Raw genomic sequence first — 21,659 nt, 5'->3', positions numbered from 1 at the left:
TGCAATATACTGCTTACCACTCTCTAGGTACAGTTTACTGAAGCCCAGTTTTGAAGCCTGAGACTTTGTTAATGATAAATCATCTCATATCTTCTACTGAATTTCTCTTTAGATTACTATTTTGAGATCTTAGGCTATACCTCAAGAGACTCAAGATTAATATAGTGTTTTCTGAAGACCCTTCTCTGGTCTTCAGAAAATGAAATGCTCGTGTGGTTATTGTAGAAGGGAGTCTTTTGTCAATAAAGACAATAACAGACTTTGAGCTTTCAGAATATTTTTTTTTGTTTCCTTTATGTTGTATTTTATGTTTTATTCTGTTGCTTGGAAAGCCCTCTCCCTAGCCTTATTGCATGTCAGCATGAACTAAAGAGAAGAGGGAAAATACACCAAGGAGCTCTCAAGTAAATATCCTGTGATCCCCATTCTTGTAGTCTGCAGTTTCTTTAGTTGTGCCTTGGGCACAGCTGGTTGCCCAGGATGTTGGTGATGTTGCCATTGAGGCAAACTCCTTGGTGTGCCCTGAGCAGCTGACCCACCTGGTTTAAGTGCCCAATGTAGGAGGCAGCAAGATAGAATGAGAATTAAATAGCTCCAGTCTGGGCAGCTGAACTATTTTCTGACATTGCTTGTGTGGCAGAAGAGGTTGCTCTGAAGGGAGTTGCCAGTCTCCTCCAAGCAGGAAGGTATCCTCAAACACCCTGAGCAGAGCAAAGGGCTCTGCCTAAGTGGCTCAGCCTGGGAGCTCTCCTGAAGTGAGAGTTCTGCAGGACCGGGGCTGGGCTTTCGTCTGGCCTCAGGGAGATTAAAGAGGACAGTTTAAGAAACAATCACCATGGAGATTTTCAGGGTAGAAGAGGAAGAAAGAACAGTGTGCCTACATGGTTACATTCCAGAAAAGTACAAGAACATATCCTAGTCCAGCTGGCTTCCTGATGACCGGATGGAATGTTTGCCAGAGGTGATTGCTTAAGTGCACTCTGAGTAGAAATCATTAAATAAATGGGACTCACCTACTCACTGTATGCAGATTTCACCAAGCAACTACCAGGTTTTTCTTAGAGATTTCTGTACTGGTTTGTAACAGTAGTCTAGTAACTGTTGCACTGCTGAACCAAGGCCTCTAAACCTACTACAGCATGGAAAGGAGACAGTGTTTGTTGTACAGGGTACAACCAAACCTGTCCAGAAAGGCTGATGGTAGTGCTGAGACCCTTGGTAGGTGTCACCTAGAAAAGCAAATCAAGAGATCAAGTAATAGTGTCACAGGTTGTATAACTGAGATTAATAGGAACAAGAAGGTGGCAGCCAAAGACAGCAGTTGCAACATATTTCTGGGTCATATAAGTCTGTTTTTCGTTTGCCAGCCATTTAGTTGTAACAATTTAGTTACATTTAGTTAGCATTAAGTGACTTCTGCCCAGGTGAAGTGTTGTTCCTCACATTGCTTAGAAAAGTTTCCAACTACGTGAGAGGTGTGAAAAAAATACCTGGTAATCAGTGGGCAAGTCACTATGTCCAGTCTCTGGAACAACGAGGCATGTTGTCACCCACAGGAACAGCAGGGGAAGTTAAGACACAAATCCAATGTTTTTGTGGCTTTTGACATGCTGTTCTTGCTTGCAGTCAACTTGTCCTTGCAGATCTTGTAGCTGTTGACAGTAGCTTCCTCTGAACGAGGCAGAGTAGGGAATCACCATGTTGTCACCACCAGTGTTGTGTAGGAGCCTGGGGTCAGAGGAGCAATTCCCCAAAGACCCCTGGAGCACCCAGTGTGATCTGACCTTGTTTGTGACTCACAGCACCTGAGGTACTCAAAGCATTTTGACCTGCTACTGCTTTGACAGGCAGTTCATTGGGCAACAAGGCTGAGAGCTTGTTTTCCAAAGTGACTGTAGCATCTCTCAGGTCCTTTGCTTGCACTCTGAGCACAGGTGCACCGGCCCCCACGAGTAACAACTGTTTTGTGGGTTCCCCCAAAAGTGAATCTGAATGAGAATAAAGAAATAATACTAATGACACTGTGAACTGGCAACAATAAATGTGAACATAATAATGAATAATAGCTGCAAGCAATGCCTAATTCAATATTTAGGTCATGTTTCAGATAAGCGGAAAAATAGCAATGGAAGTCTCAGTAGAAGGCACAGAAATTAAAATAAAGGCTTATATACTAATTAGGGTGGAATGGATTTCAGCTTTGATGTGAAAACTTGTAGTAACTAAGAGCACTTCATTGATTTGGGAAGAGGTTTTTTTGTACCTTCCAGCCTGCTACAATCTGCTTTCTTCTTGAGAGATTCAGCACCAAAGAAATCCTTTCCTGTTAGTTATGTCAGGCAAGAATCTGTAGTAGGACAGGGTGATGGCCATTCTGGAAAGAAAAGAGATTCTGTTGGCTCATTTTACTACCTCAGGTTCTGGTGGCAACCACTAAGAAAAGTAATTCTTCAGCAGCTGTTGACTCTTACAACTTGTTCATACAAAAAAAAAAATGTTGAAAAATAGCAGTTGAAGTGGTTAAGTTGACTTTTTGAAATAGGTGCATGTCTGGAGATTCAGCAAACAATGTAACTCTGGTTCTGGTCCTTTGTGGTCCTTGCAGCATCAATGGAAAAGCCAGTCCTGAATTTACAGGGAAGAGAGCTGAAGCCAAAAGGAAGTTTGGGCACACCTGAGATCAGAACACAAAACTCGTGATTGTCTGTAGGAGTAGACTTTTTCTAACTGTATTGAGGTTATTTGCTGCTTTAGTTTTCTGTGCTTACACTTACTTTACACTGGATTACAGTGCAGGAGATAACAGGATGTATTTTGCAGGGTTTGTGGAGGAGAACTTTTTGACTTCCTGGCACAGAAGGAGTCTTTGAGTGAAGAGGAAGCAACCAGGTTCATCAAGCAGATTTTGGATGGTGTGCATTACCTTCACTCTAAGAAAATTGCTCACTTTGATCTAAAGGTAAAGATGTTGATTTAGGCTTTGGCTGATTTGAAACTGCTAATTTTAATATTTAATACCAGTAATGTCAGGTGGTCAATAAAGATGTAAGAATTGCAAGATAGAAATCAGAAAGCATAAGTAAAGAATAATTTAACTGATAGTGACTATTACATAACCTAATATGTATTCACTTAATAACTCTCTTAGATTTTAAAGGACTGTGTATGGAGTTCAGGAAGTGTTAAATTAGACATGTATTTTTAAGCAGTGATCTGATTAGACAGAGAATGGTTCATCATTATCTCATCACTTGACTTGATTGCAGTGGAGCTACAATGGTTTATACCACCTAAGGAATAAAACAGTCCTCCAAGAGGTAGTGACAGTGACTTTTTCCATTTCAGTCTGTTGTCTGTTCTAAAGAAGCTTACATTATGTGTCTGTGGTGTACATATATGCCCTAGATCCATGAAAGAAAATTAGACTTGTTACCCTGAGGCTAAAATATGCTTGCTCTAGTGCCTATGAGAATAAATTACTCATATGCTCTGTTTCCCAGTGTATGAGTATGTGTAAGCAGGAGCAACTTCCATGTTAGGTTCTACTGTGGAAAGGCCAGGCAGCTGCCAGCAGGGAATCAGAGTCTCTCACTGCTGCCCTTGAACTTATGATTAAGTTATGACAGATGATGAAGCATTAAAGCTCATCATGGGAGATAAATTGAAGCCATAGTTTACTCTGAAACCTGTGAATTCGGGCCATGGTTGGGAGTAGCTGAGGCTGAGAAATTTAGTTGAAGAAAGAACTTTATAAAATATGTTGTATCTGGTAAAAAAGTAAAGTCTGTGGTTAAACATGTTAGTTTTGATTTTGCAGTTCAAGCTTCAGCTTTTTCTTACAATGCTTTGAGGAATTCCACATGTTCTTTTAATAGCTTGCTATCATATATGATCTAAGACCTCTGATCCCAACTCTTGGCATTTTCTGGGACTGCTCAGCTGGTAAATCCTGGATCTTTCCTGGCCTTGCTGCAACTGTGAATTTAGTTTCATAGAGAAGTTAGTTTTTCTTTCCCTGAATATGTTTAACATTTAAATAAAACATCTTCCATTGGCTTACAATACAGTATAGAGTCAACTGGGCAAATATTGTGAAGTGTGAGTTCCAAGAACAGATAAGTAAAATTGCTGTCAACAAAAATATTGTGCTGTGCAGTTGTCACTCAGGGCTGGGCAGTATCATTCTGTCTGCAAACATCTGAACTGCTTCAGCTGTCTTCTACCTCTTTCAAAAGAACTGTAAATGATAAGCACAGGTATGTGTTTCTTGTTTTATGATGATGTATATGCAATGGAGAAAAAAAAGCATTTGATAATTCTGTTACTTTCCAAGATATTAATATTTTAATAAGATAGATCTATCTTTTGTTATTTTTAGCCTGAAAACATCATGCTTCTAGACAAGAATATCCCTATTCCACACATCAAACTCATTGACTTTGGCTTGGCTCACAAAATAGAAGATGGAGTTGAATTTAAAAACATTTTTGGAACTCCAGAATTTGTAGGTGAGTGACATGTTCCTTTGTCTTCTATTGCAAATTCCAGAGGAAGTCAAGACATCTTGTCAAAGGTAAAAATTGAGGGATAGAAGTTGTTTTAATCAATTTAATCAATTGCTGCTCTTTGATTAAATGTTTCTTACAGCTCCAGAAATCATAAACTATGAACCACTTGGACTAGCTGCAGACATGTGGTAAGTTTTATAATGTTAGTACTTCTTTTTCCTGTTACTCTACAGTTACTTTTTCCTATTTTTGCTCTTAATAGAATCATTGCACTGCAACAAATTTAAAAAAACAACCAAAAAAAAAACCCCAAAACTTAAATACAGTTAATGAGTCTTTGTTCTGTCATTCCATTTTTATACATTCTTTTAAATTAAAAGATAAACATTTAATTTCTGCAAAATTACATTGGAAAACTGGAGTGATGGCAGTTCCAGAGTTAACTATTTGCTACTGTCCACACAGTGGAGCACTCTGAGAAGGAAACATGTTCCTGCAGAGCTTGTGACAGCTTTATTTCTAGGAGCCCTTCATGCAGAGGAGATCTGAGTACTAATGTTGCCTGCTGGGAAGGCAGGCAAAAGAGGTCAAATATCCTGCTCCTCTGTGTTTCATGTGTGCACTGTAGTAAGTACCCACTGAGTAGAAATAAGCAGAGACTTCAAATATCCACATTACTTGATGTTACATGTAAAATTAATTTTTTCCCCAAAACCCCATTCTGTAAGAGATGTTAGCAGTTATCTAAAGCCACAGTGGCTCTCTTGCCTCTGTTGCAGCTAATACTGATTCTGCACATTAGAAAGAATACTGGTCATGTAGAATCCCTGCAGTTAATGTCTTTTGTTTTTTAGGAGCATAGGAGTCATCACCTACATACTGTGAGTACAACAGATTCACTCCTGTTGAAATGTTCCTGAAGCTCTGTTGCACTAGTACAGAACAGTTCTTCCCTTCAGTCATTTAGGGGTCTGCACACATGGGGTGGGCAGGGGTTTGTATAAAGGACAGGGGTTATTCTGCAGCCTTTTCAATTTAAAATGAGGGTAAAAGATGAGGGGCATTCTGAGCAGAAATCAAAAAATTCCCTTGCACCGTAGGCATTTCTGCATTTTATGGGATCTCATCCATTCCAAATGGTAGAGGATAGAAAAGCCAAGAGGATTAATTGCTCCTGGAATGACTGTGAGCTGCCGGTGTGAGAGCATAGAAATTGAAAGTCTAACAGTCCCATTTACAAGATGGGTTATTTCAGATGGAAACAGGGAAGTTTTTATTTGCTTGTAAAGGCAGCAGTCTAGATTATTATGCATAAGTAAGGTTACCCATTTCAAAAAGGTGAATTTAAGCTGAAGGAGGAACAGAGAAGTTGACCTTGGGAACTGAGAATTCAACTTACAGGAGAAGAAAAAGGGTTTGTTAAAGCTGGTAAAGGTTGGTTGGGGATAGATATTATTATAGTCAGGAAGCATAAAGTGAAAATAGATCACAGAGTACTTTTTAAGTACAGATTATCCTTAGAAGTGTAAAGTGTGTCAACTGGTGATGAATAAATAAAAGGAATTAATTACTATGCTGAAGCTCTCAAAGAAATTAGTTTCTATGGGCATCTGGGGACAAGCAGTTGAGAGTTTTAAGATGGAGCTTGACAGTTTGGGAAACTGCTTGTGCAATAATGATGCATGCAGCAGAGAAACAGCACTCCTCGCTTTTTCTCTCGTTTGACATGAGAATTGCAGGAGTGGTCAGTGATCCTTGATCCTAACTGCTTCCACTGAAATCCTGTGACTCCTGGGGAGCAGGGAGTGGACACTGCTTGCTGGGAATGACACCCTCAGCTTTGGCTGTTCCTTGTGATACTCAGAGGAATAATTTGCTGCCAGACTTGAAGAAGGTGGACTGTTGTAATAGATGGATTTGCACTACACAGCTCACAGGTCAGGACAAGTACAGAGGCTAGAAGGGGAAGGATTGTCTTTTCAGTGTGGAAAGTAAATTTTGACTTATGCAGAAGGGTTAGACCCTAAAAGCTGTAAAAGAGAGGTAGGGAATGAAGAGTCAGATTCAGTGCAACACATTCCCTTTTTTTCTGCGGTGCAAAGAAAATTTGGGGTATTGGTTGGAGCCCAAGCTCAGGTAAAGGGATTTAAAATATGGTCCAGATCCTTGTTTTTTACCAGCACTCTGGTCTGCACTGACACACCTGTACTTGCCAGGACATTAAACTTTGTAAATTTGTAAAATGAGTGTTCCTCTTTGATGAGAGGAAAACTTAGGAGTTGAGCTTAAGCAGATGGGAATACTTAGCATGCGATTAGTGATGCACAGAGCCAGCTGCTCCTCAGGCCTTCCTGTTATACTGGGTTGAGGCAGAGTAAGGGAGCAGGTCCTGTACTGCATCCAGCACAGGAGATCTGTTTTACCTGCTTGGATACTAATGACTGCTGTGGTCATTAAGGTAGAAAAAAGCCTTCCTACAAATGATCGAAAAAAAGAGCAGGCTTTTTGTGGTGGGAGGGATCAGCTTGCATGATAGGCTATTGTAGTGGGTTTAGCACTGGCTTCTCACCAAATGTCAATTAATGCTAAACCATAAATGTCTAGCTATGGACTAGAAATTTGCATGCCTTCAACTTGTATTGCCTCCTAATTTTAAAGCCTTTTGCTCAGAAGTAAGATTCAGATTCACTTCTGACTAAGTGGGGTGTTGTCTATGATGCCGCCTGCTTTAGAAAACGTGTCAGCAATTAAATGGATGCTATCATCAGATGTAGAGATCAAAATGCATCCAAGTCCTCAATTCAGTAACTCTGGAGTGATTCAGTCAGTTGTAAGGGCAAAGCCTTTATTACTGAGGTCTGCTGGTACATGTTTACAGGCACTGAGTCAGGATATGACTGGATATTAGGATTTGAGAATCTTGACATTTCACAGATTTCAAAACTGACTCCCAAAGAGAAAAAAAAAGTCAGAGCATAGAGCAGTGTTGATTTTGGCATCCAACAAAGGGCCAGAAGGTGGGATTACAGCTGCTTCATGGTGTACTTTGGGGAAAGGAAAAAGAAACCAAGGCTCTAGGGCAGGTTTCCAAGCTTCAGTTTTGGAGCAAAGCTCATGGTCTGTGGAGAGGTGCCTGCTTGTAGCCAGCAGAAATGGAACTATGTAAAACCCCTTACGAATTGAGACTGTGGATTTATGGGATTAAATTTACTGCATCAAAGACAACTGGAGGACTTCCCTCGTGCTCTCTTGCTGTGTCAGATGCTTTGATGATGTTGTATGACTGTAGAGGGGGGAGGAAGCAGTTTATGCACTTGAGTGTTTATTCTGTGGATAAAACCAAATGTGGTAGTTGGAGATCGGGCTGAAACGCTCAGGTGGTCCCATCTAACTTCCTGCTTCCTCAAGATTCCCAGTCAACCTGGTGGTGGCAATACAGACAAGGTAAAAAGTCTGTTGAGAGTGGGATGATGTAAGCAATGGTTTAGTATTCAAAACCTCAGTTTAGTTCCCTGAAGTTTGGTGCAGTCCTGTTTTGAGCCTGCTACATCCTGAAACTATGTTATCAAAACTCAACATAATAGATAAGCATAATAATAGCCCAGAAGATTATTAAAAAGGAGCGATATCAATCTCTGTGGTATAAATAACATTATCCATAAAGCCGGCTTTTGCAAGTCAGCATCCCTTTGTGTTGTGGGAGGAGGAGCCTGGAGGAAAGGCAGAGCAGGAGAGGTCTGGGATGACTGTTTTGACACAAGTTTTATGGAGCAGAGGTGCAGAGTCATCAAAGATGAAGGTTGACAGTCACTGCTGAGAGTTAGACAAAGCAGGAGGAAAGCTTTTTCTTAAGTCGATTGCTAAATGACATTTTATTATGGTGCTGTCTCCATTATATCCTTGCAGTTGGAGCAGGATGCCAAGAGAATGAAATTTTATGTTGTTCAGAAACAGTTGGATTTTATTTCAGCCAAAGCTCTTTTGCTTGTGGATTCCTTTTGCTGAGCAGCATGGCCCTGCCTCTTCAGTGGAGCCGGCTCTTAGGCAAGACCACGTGCCTAGCTTCTGATTATATATTGTATTTTGTTTCCAGCTGAGAAAGGTTTCTTGGTTGAACCCCCTGTGCAGGGAACTCATTAGCAGCTTTGCAGAGAAAAGAAGTTGGGGCAGAGCTTTTCCTTCCTGAAGACAAACTATAGAAACACTATGTTATCTGCTTGAATGTTATAGAAGCTTCAGCCTGGTAGTCTTTGTGGGCTCACAGGGATAGAGACTCTCCTCAGCTGAAACTTTTTCTAGTTTCATTAGCAATGACTTAAATGAGACACTCAGGAGAGGAGAAGCTCTGCATTTCTCTCTATGTGCATGCATTAGTGCTGCACTAGAGACTTTAAATTCAAGTCTGGCTCATAACCACAGCTCTAGTGAGCCTAAGCTAGCTCTGTTTATTCCTTCATGGCAGAGCTGCTTCAACACAAGAGTCACAAATGTCCTAAGAGTATATTCCACAGTCACTGTAATTTTATTAGGGGACTTTTTCTGCTTATTTTTCCAACTGATTCCTCTTTCTGGCTTATCTAGGCTTAGTGGTGCATCACCTTTCCTTGGAGAAACTAAACAAGAAACACTTGCCAACATCACAGCTGTGAATTACGACTTTGATGAAGAATTTTTCAGCAATACTAGTGACCTGGCAAAAGACTTTATTCAGAAACTACTGGTGAAAGATACACGGTAAGCAGATATTCAGAAAGACCCATTTGTCTCTAAAACAGACCTAGTGAAATGTGACATTACAAGGAAAAAAGTCTTTCTTGCGGTGTATATTGCCAGTCAAGAGCAAGACAGGAGGATGTTGCTGTGCCCCTAGTTAATCACTGCACCCAGAAACCCTGAGGAGAGAAACCAAATCTCCTCAGCTAAATGCCATGTTCAGGACTGAATTCTCACCTGAGTCAAGTTGGCACAGTGTAGCTGAAGGGCTGAAAATGGTGTGCACAATCTTGAGTGCAGGGTAACAGCCACTCCACTATTTCAGTCTCTTATGAACTACTTCCAAGGAGGTGATACCATGCCAGAATATGCCCCCAGTGGTGCAATGCCAGAAAAATTACTACATGTACTGATGTGGAGTTGTTCTAAGTCTCTGTATCTGTGGCAGTCCCCTAGGGTTTGTGTGACAGCTATGCAGATCTTTGTTCCCAGGTTACAGGAACCACAGTCTTTTGTTTTTAGTTTTTCTTGCTTTTAATAAAGTGCACACAGAAGTAGCATCTCCTTCCCTGTAACTTTCTTTGTCCTGGAGCAAAGTCAGACTGTTGTCGTTCTTTCTAATGGCTTAATTAAGGGATAAAATAGCTAGGAGAGAGAAGGAGCTGTTCAGTGAAGATTTCTGCAAATTATCAGGCCCCTCAGTGTGGGGTAGAGTACGTGTTTGATGAGAGTTTTGCACAGGTTGGCCACCTCCAAGGAGAAGTCAGTGCTGTTGGTATTTGTGCCATGTACAGACATGGTGCCTGTGCAATGCTGGGTTTCTGTCTTTGATTCTCAGTGTTCTTAAAGTGCTGTTCACCCAACTGCTCCAGTGCCGAAGGAAGTGAGGTTTGATCCACTTGGATTAGATTTGCAGTATTCTTCCAAGAAATGTTGCTTTCAGGAAACAACAGCTCCTGCAGTGCTGCAATACTGTGTTCCAAAGGACAGTGTATAATTACTATTATAATTTGTAATAATTACTGTTGATTACTTCTGGTATAATTAGTGTTGATTCAGACGCAGTCGTATCAAAGGTGTATAGCAAGAATATATTTTCTAAGCATGTTGGATGAACGAAACAAAGGAATGTATTATTGCTTTTTATGGAAGGGTGCAAAAAAGTACAGGTTGATTTTGATAAAATAAGAATTAAAGTTGTGTGGAGTAAGGACAGTTACCTACTGAAATTTAGAACAGTAACTAAACTGCACACAAGCGGTGTGCCTCAGGGAGAAACTTAACCCTGAAATTTGAGGGTTTGTCCTGGAATTATCCTGATAAATACTTCATAGGAAGCTTGGGAGGACTGTGGGTTAATGGACTTGTGTACCAAGTATTTCTCATTCAAGTCTTTGGGGTTTTTTTGTGTTGTTTTCTAGGAAGCGGCTTACGATTCAGGAAGCTCTGTCTCATCCATGGATAACGGTAAGACTGAATAAAAAAAAAGATCATGTTTTTTTCCATGAGCAAAGCAGAGATCATATTCTCACTCTTACTGGTGTGTTAAATGGAAAACTGCCCCCTAAGTACTTTGTTATGCTGTGTTACTCAAAGAAATGTACAGGGAGGAAATCGGTTGGGTCTGACAAAATCCTTGGATTTCTGCAAATTATTTCCTTTATTATCATAACTTTCAAAAAGAGAGTAACAAAGCTCTGATGTTTATTGCACATTACAGTATTTCATGTTGGACTGGGCTTTGCATTTTTCCATTCTTGTTTGCTTGGGCATATACTGTGTGTTTGCTTTAATGCTTTCTTGAATTGAGAGTTAACTGCAATCAATATGGAAAATATAATTTCTCTGAAGAAAGAACTGCTGTAACCCATGTTGTGGTTTGCTTACATTTGTGTGTCTGTATGTATTTTTTCATCATAAACATTGCTTGCTTGTGAATTGTGAATTGTAAAATACATTAGCTAGCATGACTAATGAGGATTTTTGAAATTCAGTTTTAGTTTTGCTTCACACAAAACGTTAATTGGAGTGGTTTTAGGGTTGTTGGTTTTCCTTGTACAAATATTGATGGCTTTAACACTGTTAATTGCTAAAAATTAGCATGAAAATAAGTTGCAGCCATGTTGTTTGCACTTATCACATTGGAATGAATGCACATGACTTGTCGCATTCAGTTCTGGGCTTGTGTGTCTGGTGTTTGTTTCTTCTAATCAAATGCATGAAAGAAAATCTGTGAGCAAAGAATCTCCCAGTATTGTGGAAGCCCAGGCTGCATCCTTTGTGAAGAGCTTTTGAATGTCTGCAGTCTTGAAAGCATTCAGTAATATTGGTTCCTCTGTCTGATGACTCACCAGCTGAAAGATGAAACCAAAATCCAGGAAAACAAGAAGGTGGAGAACACGCAGCTGAAGACGAAACGCCTGAGGGAGTACACAATAAAGTGCCACTCGAGCATGCCCCCCAACAATAGCTACATCAACTTTGAGCGCTTTGCCCACGTCGTAGAGGACCTTTCCCATGTGGAGCAGGGTTTCAGCACCTTGGCTGCATCCCACGATTCCTTGCAGGAGGACATGGATGCTCTGCTTTCCATTTATAATGAGAAAGAAGCTTGGTATAAAGAAGAGAGTGAAAGCGTGAGGCACAAGGTGTCCCAGCTGAAGTATGAATACCGTAAAATGGAGTCCCTTAAAAAGCATTTGAATGATGATATCGAGGCTGTCGGCGCCAGTCTCGCAGGCGTGTGTGGGAAATACGCTGAGCTGCAGAGTCAGTATGACTCCCTCAGACAGGAACTTTCTGAGGAACTCAAGTGGATACAGGATTTAATGAGCAGTTTTCAACTGGAAAACAAAGCCTGTGTGAATGGAAACTTTGACTCTGTTTTCAACAAAGATATTAATGAATCACTAATGGAGCTGTTAAATAGATCTTGCTGTGAAGAATTCCTTGCAGGGTTGAATCTTGTTGTGACAGAATCCCATCAGTAGTACTGAGATCAGGCTAAGTGCAGGGTTTGTTGCTTGTTTCAATGTACATCAGTTTAAAAAGGTTCCAGTGCATAGATTCTACACAAAAACATAACCTAGAATTAAAGTAAGTTCTGATGTATAGCACAAGCTACTGACCAAAGCTATACTCTCCCAGTGATTTGTAGTGTTGAAGTTGTTTTTGGTTTTTTTTTCCTGTGTTCGGTGTCTGAACTTATACAAACAAGATTATCACAATGGTATGGACACATCTAACACCAAAGCCTTTGGTATTGCCTATATTTTACTCTGCATCATTACAGTTCCTAAAGATTACTGGGTAATTAATGTGGTAAAAAAGAATAAGTCAGTCTGTACTTAATAGAAACTGGGTGTCTGGAAACTAATAAAAATTCCCTTATAGCATCTTTGCTTGGCTGAAGGAAAGAGTTGGGTAGCCCTGCTACTAGCAGTTCTGTACACCTTATGAGACAAATATTTGCAAAGGTTAAATCTGTAAAATAAAGCAAATGGTTGTAGTAATTTAACATTTAGCTAGTACTGTGGAAATTCCCTGTGAAATGGCTACTAATGAAGAATGTTAGGATTAGTGTTTAGGCCAGTTGTGCAGGGTGAACTCTTTTACCATCAAAGTTAAGGTGAATTTTAAACTAAAGGATTAATCAACAGCTGAGTTTCCTGTCATGTATCAAAGAAATCCTATTCAAAAGACACCATTGGGAGCTTGTAATGATCAAATGACTGTGTAATTTTGCAGTGAAAATGTTGATTTGTGACTAAGTGATAACACAGTCCTCTGATTTTTTTTCTACAGTGAAGAAGATTACAAAGCTACAACCAACTTAATCTATGGTGTGGCATTTGAGACTAGTGTTTTTCATATAAAGATTTTTTTCCTTAGATTTTAAAAAGTAAAAGAAAAGTTTACCCAACTTTAAATCATGCCCTGCTGTCTTGTATTTCAAATAAGTAGTTTGGTTATACTGTATTAATATGCACAGATGTATCAATTTCATTTTTGAACACAATAAATAGTTAGTTATGCAGGATGCAATTGTTCCCTGGTGGCTGATAATGACTGAAAAAGATGCCAAGTTTCTGTTGGTATTTGCTGCAAGGTGACTGTTGTGCATCTACAAGAATCAGTGAGATAATAGCTCAAGTCCAGCTAGAGTGAAACTTTACATATATATAAGTATATACATATATATATATATTATACATATATATTATCTTTCTTTCTTTTCTTTTATATACATATATATTATCTTTCACTGGCCCTCCTCCCTCCTCCTTTTGCAGATAAGTTAATGACCTAAATAAACTGAATTATTGTTGTTCCTAACATGATTAAGAATAATGTTTCCTACTTTGAGATAAAAAATAAAAGCATATTCTCATCCAGTTATTGCACACTACAGTGGACGCATTACTTCCATGTCCTCACAAAGATGTGCAGAGGCTGATGCAAATTCAGAGTCATGAAAACAGTTGTTCACTTGGGGTATTTTTGCTCCCATCATTGTACTTGAAGGAGGATGGAAACTGGATGTGCTCTCTGTGGCATTGTTCATGGTACAATATGTGAAATTTTCAAAAGCTTCAAAGTAGTGTAGATAGCCAGGATGTGACCCTGGCAAGCTGGCATTGATGGCTGGGGAGAATTGGGCTCTACTGTGACAAGTAATATTAAGAATTTTGCATGTGTCCATTTTTTATTGTTTCAGAATGCTTCTGCAGGTTCCTTTAAGCTGGAAGACCCATTAAAAGCTGTCCAGGAGAACTTGAACACAGGATTTTATTGTCAGGGGAAGAGAGCTTTAATTCCTAAAATGTAACATAAAGCCTAGTGAGAGTTAGAATTTGCAGAAAACACTCTCAAGAGAGTCTGCCTCCCCTCAGCCAAGATCTCATATTCTTTGTTCATACCCATTTTCTTTTTGAACAAATACACTGGCACAATGAGAATGAGCATTAAATGAGGCCATCTTGTTCCTGAGCATGTTTGGGTGAGGGTAATGTTGTTGTGACTCAGTCCTTGAGGCTAATCACACACTGCTTTTGGAAAGAGATCCTGATGTTTGAGAGAATGACAAGGTCACTGGGTTGCAGGGTACTTAAAATGGAGAGGTGGTTATTGCCAGTCTGCAGTAAAGTGAGTTAGAGTTGGTGATGGTTCTGCTGCTGAAAGGGCACTGGGAAATTTTTCACAAAGATTGTACAGCTGACATTTAGCCAGTGACTTTTTCCACTTCAGATTGATTTCTGCTTGCTGGCTGTTTGCAGCGTGAGGAAATAATATTTAATGCTTAACTGTACCAGTTCTGTTGAATGCAAATGGTGTGTACATGTAAATGAGAAGGGGGTCCAGCTGATAGCTTGGCTCCTTGAAGTGCTGCTGAGATGCCTGCAAAAATGTACGTACCTACAGCATTGATGAGAAAAGTGAATTTCTTGTCTCAACCATTTCAAGTTACTTCTCTGAAAAAGATGTTTAATTCCTCACTGATGTGTTTTCCATTCTCCTTTGGTACTCTTGCTGTTTCAGGTGCATGGCTTGGTTGCATTCCAGTCCAGTTCATTACAAATATTTCTGTGTTATCCACCTCCTACATATGCAGATCAAAACAGCTGGGATGGTTGAAACTCCATACTCTTGAAGGGCTGAGTCCTGGCCTTTCTCTTTTCACTCTTGCCTGATCTGGTTCTGAACCATTTTTTCTCTCAATCTGTCAGATTTGGTTTTATGGTTTATGCAAATTTTGATGTGCTTTTGGAATTGAAATGTACTTCATTTTCTGAAGGACTGTGTCAGGCTTTGTGGAACATCTGTTCCTTAACACCAGGTTGACATCCAAAATGATAGGCATGTCACTGTTGGACATGAAATGATTCACACAGACACCACTCAATGTGGGATAAAGGAAGAAGACTTTATTCTGTCGCTTCAGTATTTATAGATTCTCGACAATGACCAGGGATTGAATAGTTAGGTTACCACCTTCCCAACCACTGTGGTCGTGAGAAATGTCCATCAAAAGACATATCTTTAATGGAATATATAAACATCTATGTTTATAGTTGCTTTCCTGGGAAAGTGTCTAGAAACTATGAAAAACAGTATCAGAAGCTTTGATTCTCAGGGTGACACTAGGTACATATCTGAATCCTGATCTATGTTCTTTTTTGTTCCTATTTTTTCGTAGTTAGATACTGCAATTATTTTATTGCCAGGGTGTCAATGCCTTGTGCTCTCTTACTCTGGCTATGGTTAAAGGACAAAGCTGGAGATTTTTGCAGATATCATTATCCTTGTCACTAATACTACATGACAGATACCTTTTGTTCCATTTTATTACAGTGATGTCATGCAGAGAAGGAAGGGAGATGGGGCAGGTATACACAAGAAGCACCTTAACAACTTTACAAAATGAAAGCATAGCCTTAGCACCTGCTAGTTTTAGGATTTTATTTGCGATCTGTTTATACCCAGAGTGGGCTAGATTTAGTTCTTTTTCTTCTGCTTTTACCTGTGTGAATCCGCAGCTTCCCTGGCTTTCTTTCAGCCAGCTCCACATGAGGTATCTTGCATATTTTATTCACCAAAGGGAGCCAAACAATAAAATTACTCTTTTATCTTCCAGCCTATGGACAAGCAACAGGCTTTGGTTCGGAAATCATCTGTTGTTAACATGGAAAACTTCAAAAGGCAATACGCTAGAAGGCGATGGAAGGTATGGCAATGAGCCTTTAATCCTTCTCACATGTGGCTTCCCAAGCCTGATGGAATCAGAGGGCAAGATAGAGCTTCAATGTAAAATTGTAATAGGCAGTAAATGAATGAAATGTGTTTGAATATGTCTACACTGAGTATTTATGGTCAAATTGGTTTTCCTCCCTCTCTGCACAGCTTTCATACCGTGTTGTTTCTCTGTGCAACCACTTATCGTACTCGCTGGCGAAGAAGGTCCTGACCCAAGATGAGAGTTCGGTAGGTACATTCCTCACACAGGAAGAAGAACCGGTCTTACTGTGCAGTCATTTCTGCTGTCCTTATATGAATGAACAGCCCAACAGGAGAGCAGTGGCTTGGAGAGGGAAACTAGATGGGACCATGGCATCATTTGTGTCTTTAATGCTGCTGTATGTTCTGTTACTGCAACAGGAATCTTGTGCAGGGAGAGCCAGCGCCTTGGTAGACCTTCTGGGGGCTAAGCGCATTTATTGTGTAAAGCAGCAGCAAGGAGCCTGCAGATGATGTCCGGATCCGAGGCAGTAACCATGGGGTGTGACTGAGATCCAAGCAGTCACAGGGAACCTCACTGCTCTTGTGGCCAGCTCTGTGATGGAGGGTGGGGGACCCTGGCACTGCCTGTGACCTTCTGGAGTGAAAATGTGAGAGCTCTATTAGCTCTGCTCTTCTCAGTAGATGATACTGATAATACTGGGACAGTATGTTTAAGAGCATGTTATCCCATTTACACGACAGAGACTTTGTGGCCTTTCTATTTCAGAGAAACTGTGAAAGTGACAGTGAGGATCTTTCACAAAGAAAAGTGCCTCTTCAGAGGAGAAGCAGCCTATCATAATGGGATGAGAATTCCATGGCCAGGAGGCAGGAAACTTTCATCCTTGCTGAAGCAAGCAGCCCTGGCAGCAGACTTGGACTTGTCTGAATCCTTGCTTCTTGCTTCTCAAACTGCACCAACAACTGGATGATGGTCTTAAATGCCTACTGAGCATTTTAGAAAATTTGGAATCAAGATTCCCAGGGAAATCCTGCAACACAAGCACCAGCTGGAGTCCTTTTATATGTTGAGTGTTTCAGTGATACTTCAGTCTATTTCTGATGTTGAGTCCAGTCAGGGTGTGGGGTTCCTACTGATAATCTTTTACTGCAGAATAATTAACTTTCTGCACAGTGGTTAAGACTGTGTGCGTTACTATTATGATCAGGGAAATTTCTAGTGAGTCTTAAAGATTTTTTTTTAATTCAATTTTTATATTTATTAATAGCATAAATATTTGATGGCAGGTATCTGACAGGTTTTGTTCACTGTGTGCAGTATTCTGTTATTGCTGTAACTGAAGAGAAAATCACAGTGACATAACATACCATAACCTTGATTTTGTGAACGTGGCAGTAAATAGTTCTGAAATGCAACAAGAACTGTGCTCTGGCCATTTTGTCTGGCTGGGGATTAGCACAACTCCCTTTGTCACTGGGAGTACAACTGACTGCGGCACTGAGGTAGGCCAAGGCAATTTTTGGATGAAAAAGAGAAAAAAATTCTGTGGTGATTTACATGCACCCAAATACATTTTCACAGAGTGATGACAGGTGCCTTACCAAACAAAAGGGCATTTAGAAAGCTAAGGCATGTGAAGAAATAGTCTTTATTAGACTTTGTTATTATTATCATCAATATTTTTATTGTCAGCAAATTGGAGACTTGTTAACACCTATTTGTACAGGTGCTGTTTACATGGAACCCAGACTGCAGACATCTGTATTTTATTCAGGGAGTTGTATCCAAAATTGAGGAATAAGCACTTTGATATTGATGTAACATCTTTGCACAGGGAAGTTGCATCATTTTAACTATATTAGTTTCTAAGCCAGTATTGTTCAATTGGTACCAAAAAATGTGCATAGGGTATTTTTTTCATTGAATATATTTGCTATTAGAAGTTTCTATTTATTTTGCCATTTAAGGAATTAAAAATCAGAAAGCAAGTCTATTAGAAACAACTATAGATGGATGAGGAAACTGATTTTGTTGGCTTTACACCTGTCACCTCTAGGCTAAGGTTTTGGAGCAGGTGTTGAAAACTAGTATCAGTTTAATTTTGATGGCTTCCAGTTTCTAAGATAGAAATAAAAATATGCTGCTTTTATTTGTAACTTTGTATCCTTGCTTAGAGACTAAAATGCAGTTGATAAGAAATTACTTCTGTGAAAGGAAGGAAATTTATGAGAAGCTTTGGAGGAGAGAGGCAGAATGTAGGATTTGATGGAAGAAACATAAAATGAAGGAGGGGGTGAAATGAAAGGGACATGGAGGTGATCCTGGACTGGGAATGATGGAGGAAAGGAAAGAGAATGTGGATATATGAATTGTGGAGGCTGGAGAGTAAATGTTTCTGCAAATATGGCACTGCATTTTTATACTACTTCTTTAATTTTTTTATTTTGTATCTTGTGCTGCCATAGCCTGTGATGTGTGCTGGTCAAGGGATAAGGTGCAGGACATGGGCTTCTCTACATATTCAGTTAAAAGGTGTATTTCTGAACTCCCTGTGTAATTCTTGAGACAGAATCCTCAAAAAGTGTTGCAGTAATGTATGTATTAAGAGGGAGCAGTAACAGGGAAACCTGAGGTTTCAGTATATCCTCATTTCAGCTGGAATATAGTTAATTTTCTCCTTAGTAGCTGGTACTGTGCTGTGTTTTAGATTCAGTATGAAAATAATGTTGTTGGTAATATGGTGATGTTTTAGTTGTTGCTAAGTAGTGATTACCGTAAGTCAGGACTTCTCAGTTTCCCATGTTCTGCTTGTGAGGAGGTGCACAAAAAGCTGGGAGGGACCATAGCCAGGGACAGCTGACCCAAAATGGTCAAAGGGATATTCCAGCCCATGGAATGTCATGCTCAGTGTGTAAACTGGGGTGAATTGGCTGAGAGACACAGGTCACTGCTCAGGGATGGGCTGGGTATTGGCCCATGAGTGGTGAACAATTGTGTTATGCATCACTTGTCTTTCCTGGATTCTATTCTTCTCTTTTCCTTTCCATTATTATTAATTATTATTATTATTATTATTATTATTATATTTTGTTTTAGTTAAATTACAAAACTGTTCTTATCTCAAAGTAACCCTTGAGGTTTGCTTTCCAATTTTCCTCCCCACCAGGGCCAGGGGAAGGTGAGTGAGGGGCTGTTTGGGACCTAGTTGCCAACCGGACAAACCATGGCAGCGTCATGGAGTGTCTGTTTCATAAACAGAACACTAAGAATATATATTTGGATAAAAAAACACCCAGCTTACTTTCCAAATTTTGCTTCCTGCTTTCCCAAGGATGTGGAAAAGAAACAGACTCCAAGCCAGTGGTATTTTTATGAGTTTCTAGACTTTAAAAACATCTTTGGTTTCCAAATTTGAGATTGTGGCATGTGTATGTAAATGACACTTCTAAAAATTGGGTCCTTGTTAAAATAGGTTGTTGGATCAGGACTGTGCTGCCATGGAAATGGGGTCATTCTCATGTGAAATCCTGGCAACTACTAAGAAAGATGGGACACAGTAGAAAGGCAGACAGAGGAGTGCAAGGCTGTGTGAAGCTCTGGCTTATTGATTCTACATTTATAAAGACGTAAGGTGGTATTTTAACAGAGACATTACAGACATCTCACTGTTCAGTCTTCAGTCATCTTTGTGCCCATGTCAGCTAAGGCCAGGTTGTTCTCTCTGGCATTCAGTCATTCCACATGGCTCCCAAGCAACTTCATTGCACAGAACCCACAACATGCAGCACTCCTGTCCAGCCAAACTATCTCCTGCCTGTTCCAGGTAGGAGCATGCTGTGAGTGTAGAATCTCTTGTTCTCAGGACTAATGTTGGTGATGCATGAGGAAGCTTTACAGTGTTTTCCCAGCTGTGTCCATGGCCCTGTCTGTTCCATGGGGTGAAGCTCAGCCCGCTCAGGGCAGCACAGTGCAATTGTGCTGCTTCCAGTGCTGGCACAACACCTGCTCACTGCAGGGCTTGGTCTGAATTCATCACCCATGGGTTTTGAACAACCACCTACAGGTTCCTTTCAGTAAGGGGCCAAAAGAAAGAGAAAGACATGGAAGAAAATGGAACATTAAAAGAATTTGTGTTACAGAATCTTGCTGGGAGAAAAAAAAAAATCTATTTTCTATGTGTTACTCTGTTTTGCAGTAGGGAACCTGGAGAGAAATGAAGCGATAGTCTGGGGAAAAAAAAAAAAAAGATAAAGCACAATAAAAAAACCCACAAAAGACCACAAGTATTTTTCTTAAAGTATGCCTATTTGGCTATTTTGATTCTTATTTTAGCAGTGATTTTTTTTAATAGACATATTTTTGTTGTTTTGTTTGTTGGTTTGGGGGATTTTTTGTGTGCCTGTAAATACTACAGCCTGTCAAAAATAGCGGAGATATTTGTTATTGTGATTTACTAATAAAATGTTGGAAAGCAGGACGGGGGTGAGTGTCTGTTTCCCCCAGTCCGGGAGCGGGGCCTGAGGCGAGGTCCCTCAGCCGCGGAGGCCCGCGGGCCGCAGCAGCCGCCCCTCAGCGGCGGGGAGCGGGCCCGGGCCGGCGGGAGCGGGCCGGGTTGGTGCCGCCCCTGCCCCGCTGGGGGTGAGAGGGGCTCATCGAGGCCAAGGCGGCGGCAGAGCCGCTCTGGGGCTGTGGAGGAGCCGCCGCCGTGGCACCGGCTCGCCGTGTGGCCCTTGATGGGCCCGATGGGCTGAGCTTCCCCCTCAGGATCGAGGTCCCCGCAGCGCAGCCCGGTGTCCCGCACCCTCGGCAGCGAGGTAAGCGCGGCCACAGCCGACCCCAGCAGCTCTGCTATTCCTGCCCTCGCCTCTGCTCTGTGCTCTTCTACTCCGTTTACTTTCGCTTGCTCCTTTTATCTTTTAGTAAGAGGTATTGTTCCTATCTACGTTTTTATGTAAATCAAGGAATTTGTATGTGCAGGGAAAAGAAGGTATATATTTAACAATTAATCAAATAACTTAGGCGTTTCTTTTCCTTCTCTATTTCTGTATGGTCACTGTAACTAGCTGACATTCTGTATTGTTCACATAAATGTTTTTACATATGATTTTTATGTTTTTACATAAACTTCAAACTTTTAACAACTTGGTAGGTAATTGTTGTTCAAATGGTAGGTAATACATAATTTTCAGCATGTGTGTTTCAGTGAGAGGAGTTAAAGAGGGTCAGGTGCACCTTGTTACTGGACAGGGCTGGCAGGGAACCATCACCTGGAAGTGATCATGAGCCTGATGAAGTGATATTACAGCAAACCGCCTCCAGAAGGGGCACAAAGGGTAGGAGGCTTGCGGGGGATGGCCAGACCCCAGCTGGAGTGGGCAGGTCTGTTGCTGAGGCTCAGGGGCACAAGTCAGACCCTGAGGCAGAGCTCCTGGTGAGAGTGCGAAGGTTTCAAATGGACAAGAAGTCATGGTCCTTGTCATGGTGAGTAACTTTGCTGAGGGAAGGGTGGATTGAGGACAAGCCTTGGGGAGCCCTGATGGAGTGGAGAATGGTCTTTGGCTGTGTGAGAAGATGGGAAGGAATGGCTGACCTGGCTGTGGGTCTGGGGCTGGTGTATGCACAGGGGGTCTGTGACCATGCCCTGTGCACAGTGTACCCCGTATCAGAAACATGGGTGATCCAGGAGCCTAAGCATGGAC

At 40.8% G+C, this 21,659-nt stretch overlaps 1 protein-coding gene across 5 annotated transcripts in view; it reads left to right on the top strand.

The window, feature by feature from the left end:
- The window catches only part of DAPK2 (death associated protein kinase 2), a 39,977-nt gene extending 19,543 nt beyond the window's left edge, over positions 1-20,434 (top strand). For 4 of the 5 annotated variants that reach the window (XM_014251139.2, XM_014251138.2, XM_088062994.1 and 1 more), the window contains exons 4-10: positions 2,821-2,959; positions 4,379-4,508; positions 4,648-4,696; positions 5,363-5,389; positions 9,090-9,242; positions 10,643-10,688; positions 11,576-13,512. In XM_014251139.2, the coding sequence (XP_014106614.1) occupies positions 2,821-2,959; positions 4,379-4,508; positions 4,648-4,696; positions 5,363-5,389; positions 9,090-9,242; positions 10,643-10,688; positions 11,576-12,211 (1,180 nt within the window). In that variant the 3' untranslated portion in view covers positions 12,212-13,512. Of the gene's footprint in view, positions 1-2,820; positions 2,960-4,378; positions 4,509-4,647; positions 4,697-5,362; positions 5,390-9,089; positions 9,243-10,642; positions 10,689-11,575; positions 13,513-15,855; positions 15,946-16,121; positions 16,203-16,725 lie in introns of those variants that run through there. The other variant, XM_005521414.3, reaches the window with a different exon arrangement.
- The last annotated feature ends 1,225 nt before the right edge of the window (positions 20,435-21,659 follow it).

This window comes from Pseudopodoces humilis, chromosome 16 (genome assembly GCF_049639895.1).
Source record: "Pseudopodoces humilis isolate 2021_Gansu_Grassland_sample_001 chromosome 16, ASM4963989v1, whole genome shotgun sequence".
In the NCBI taxonomy this organism is placed as follows: Eukaryota; Metazoa; Chordata; class Aves; order Passeriformes; family Paridae; genus Pseudopodoces; species Pseudopodoces humilis.
This window is presented reverse-complemented; position numbering and strand designations above follow the sequence as displayed.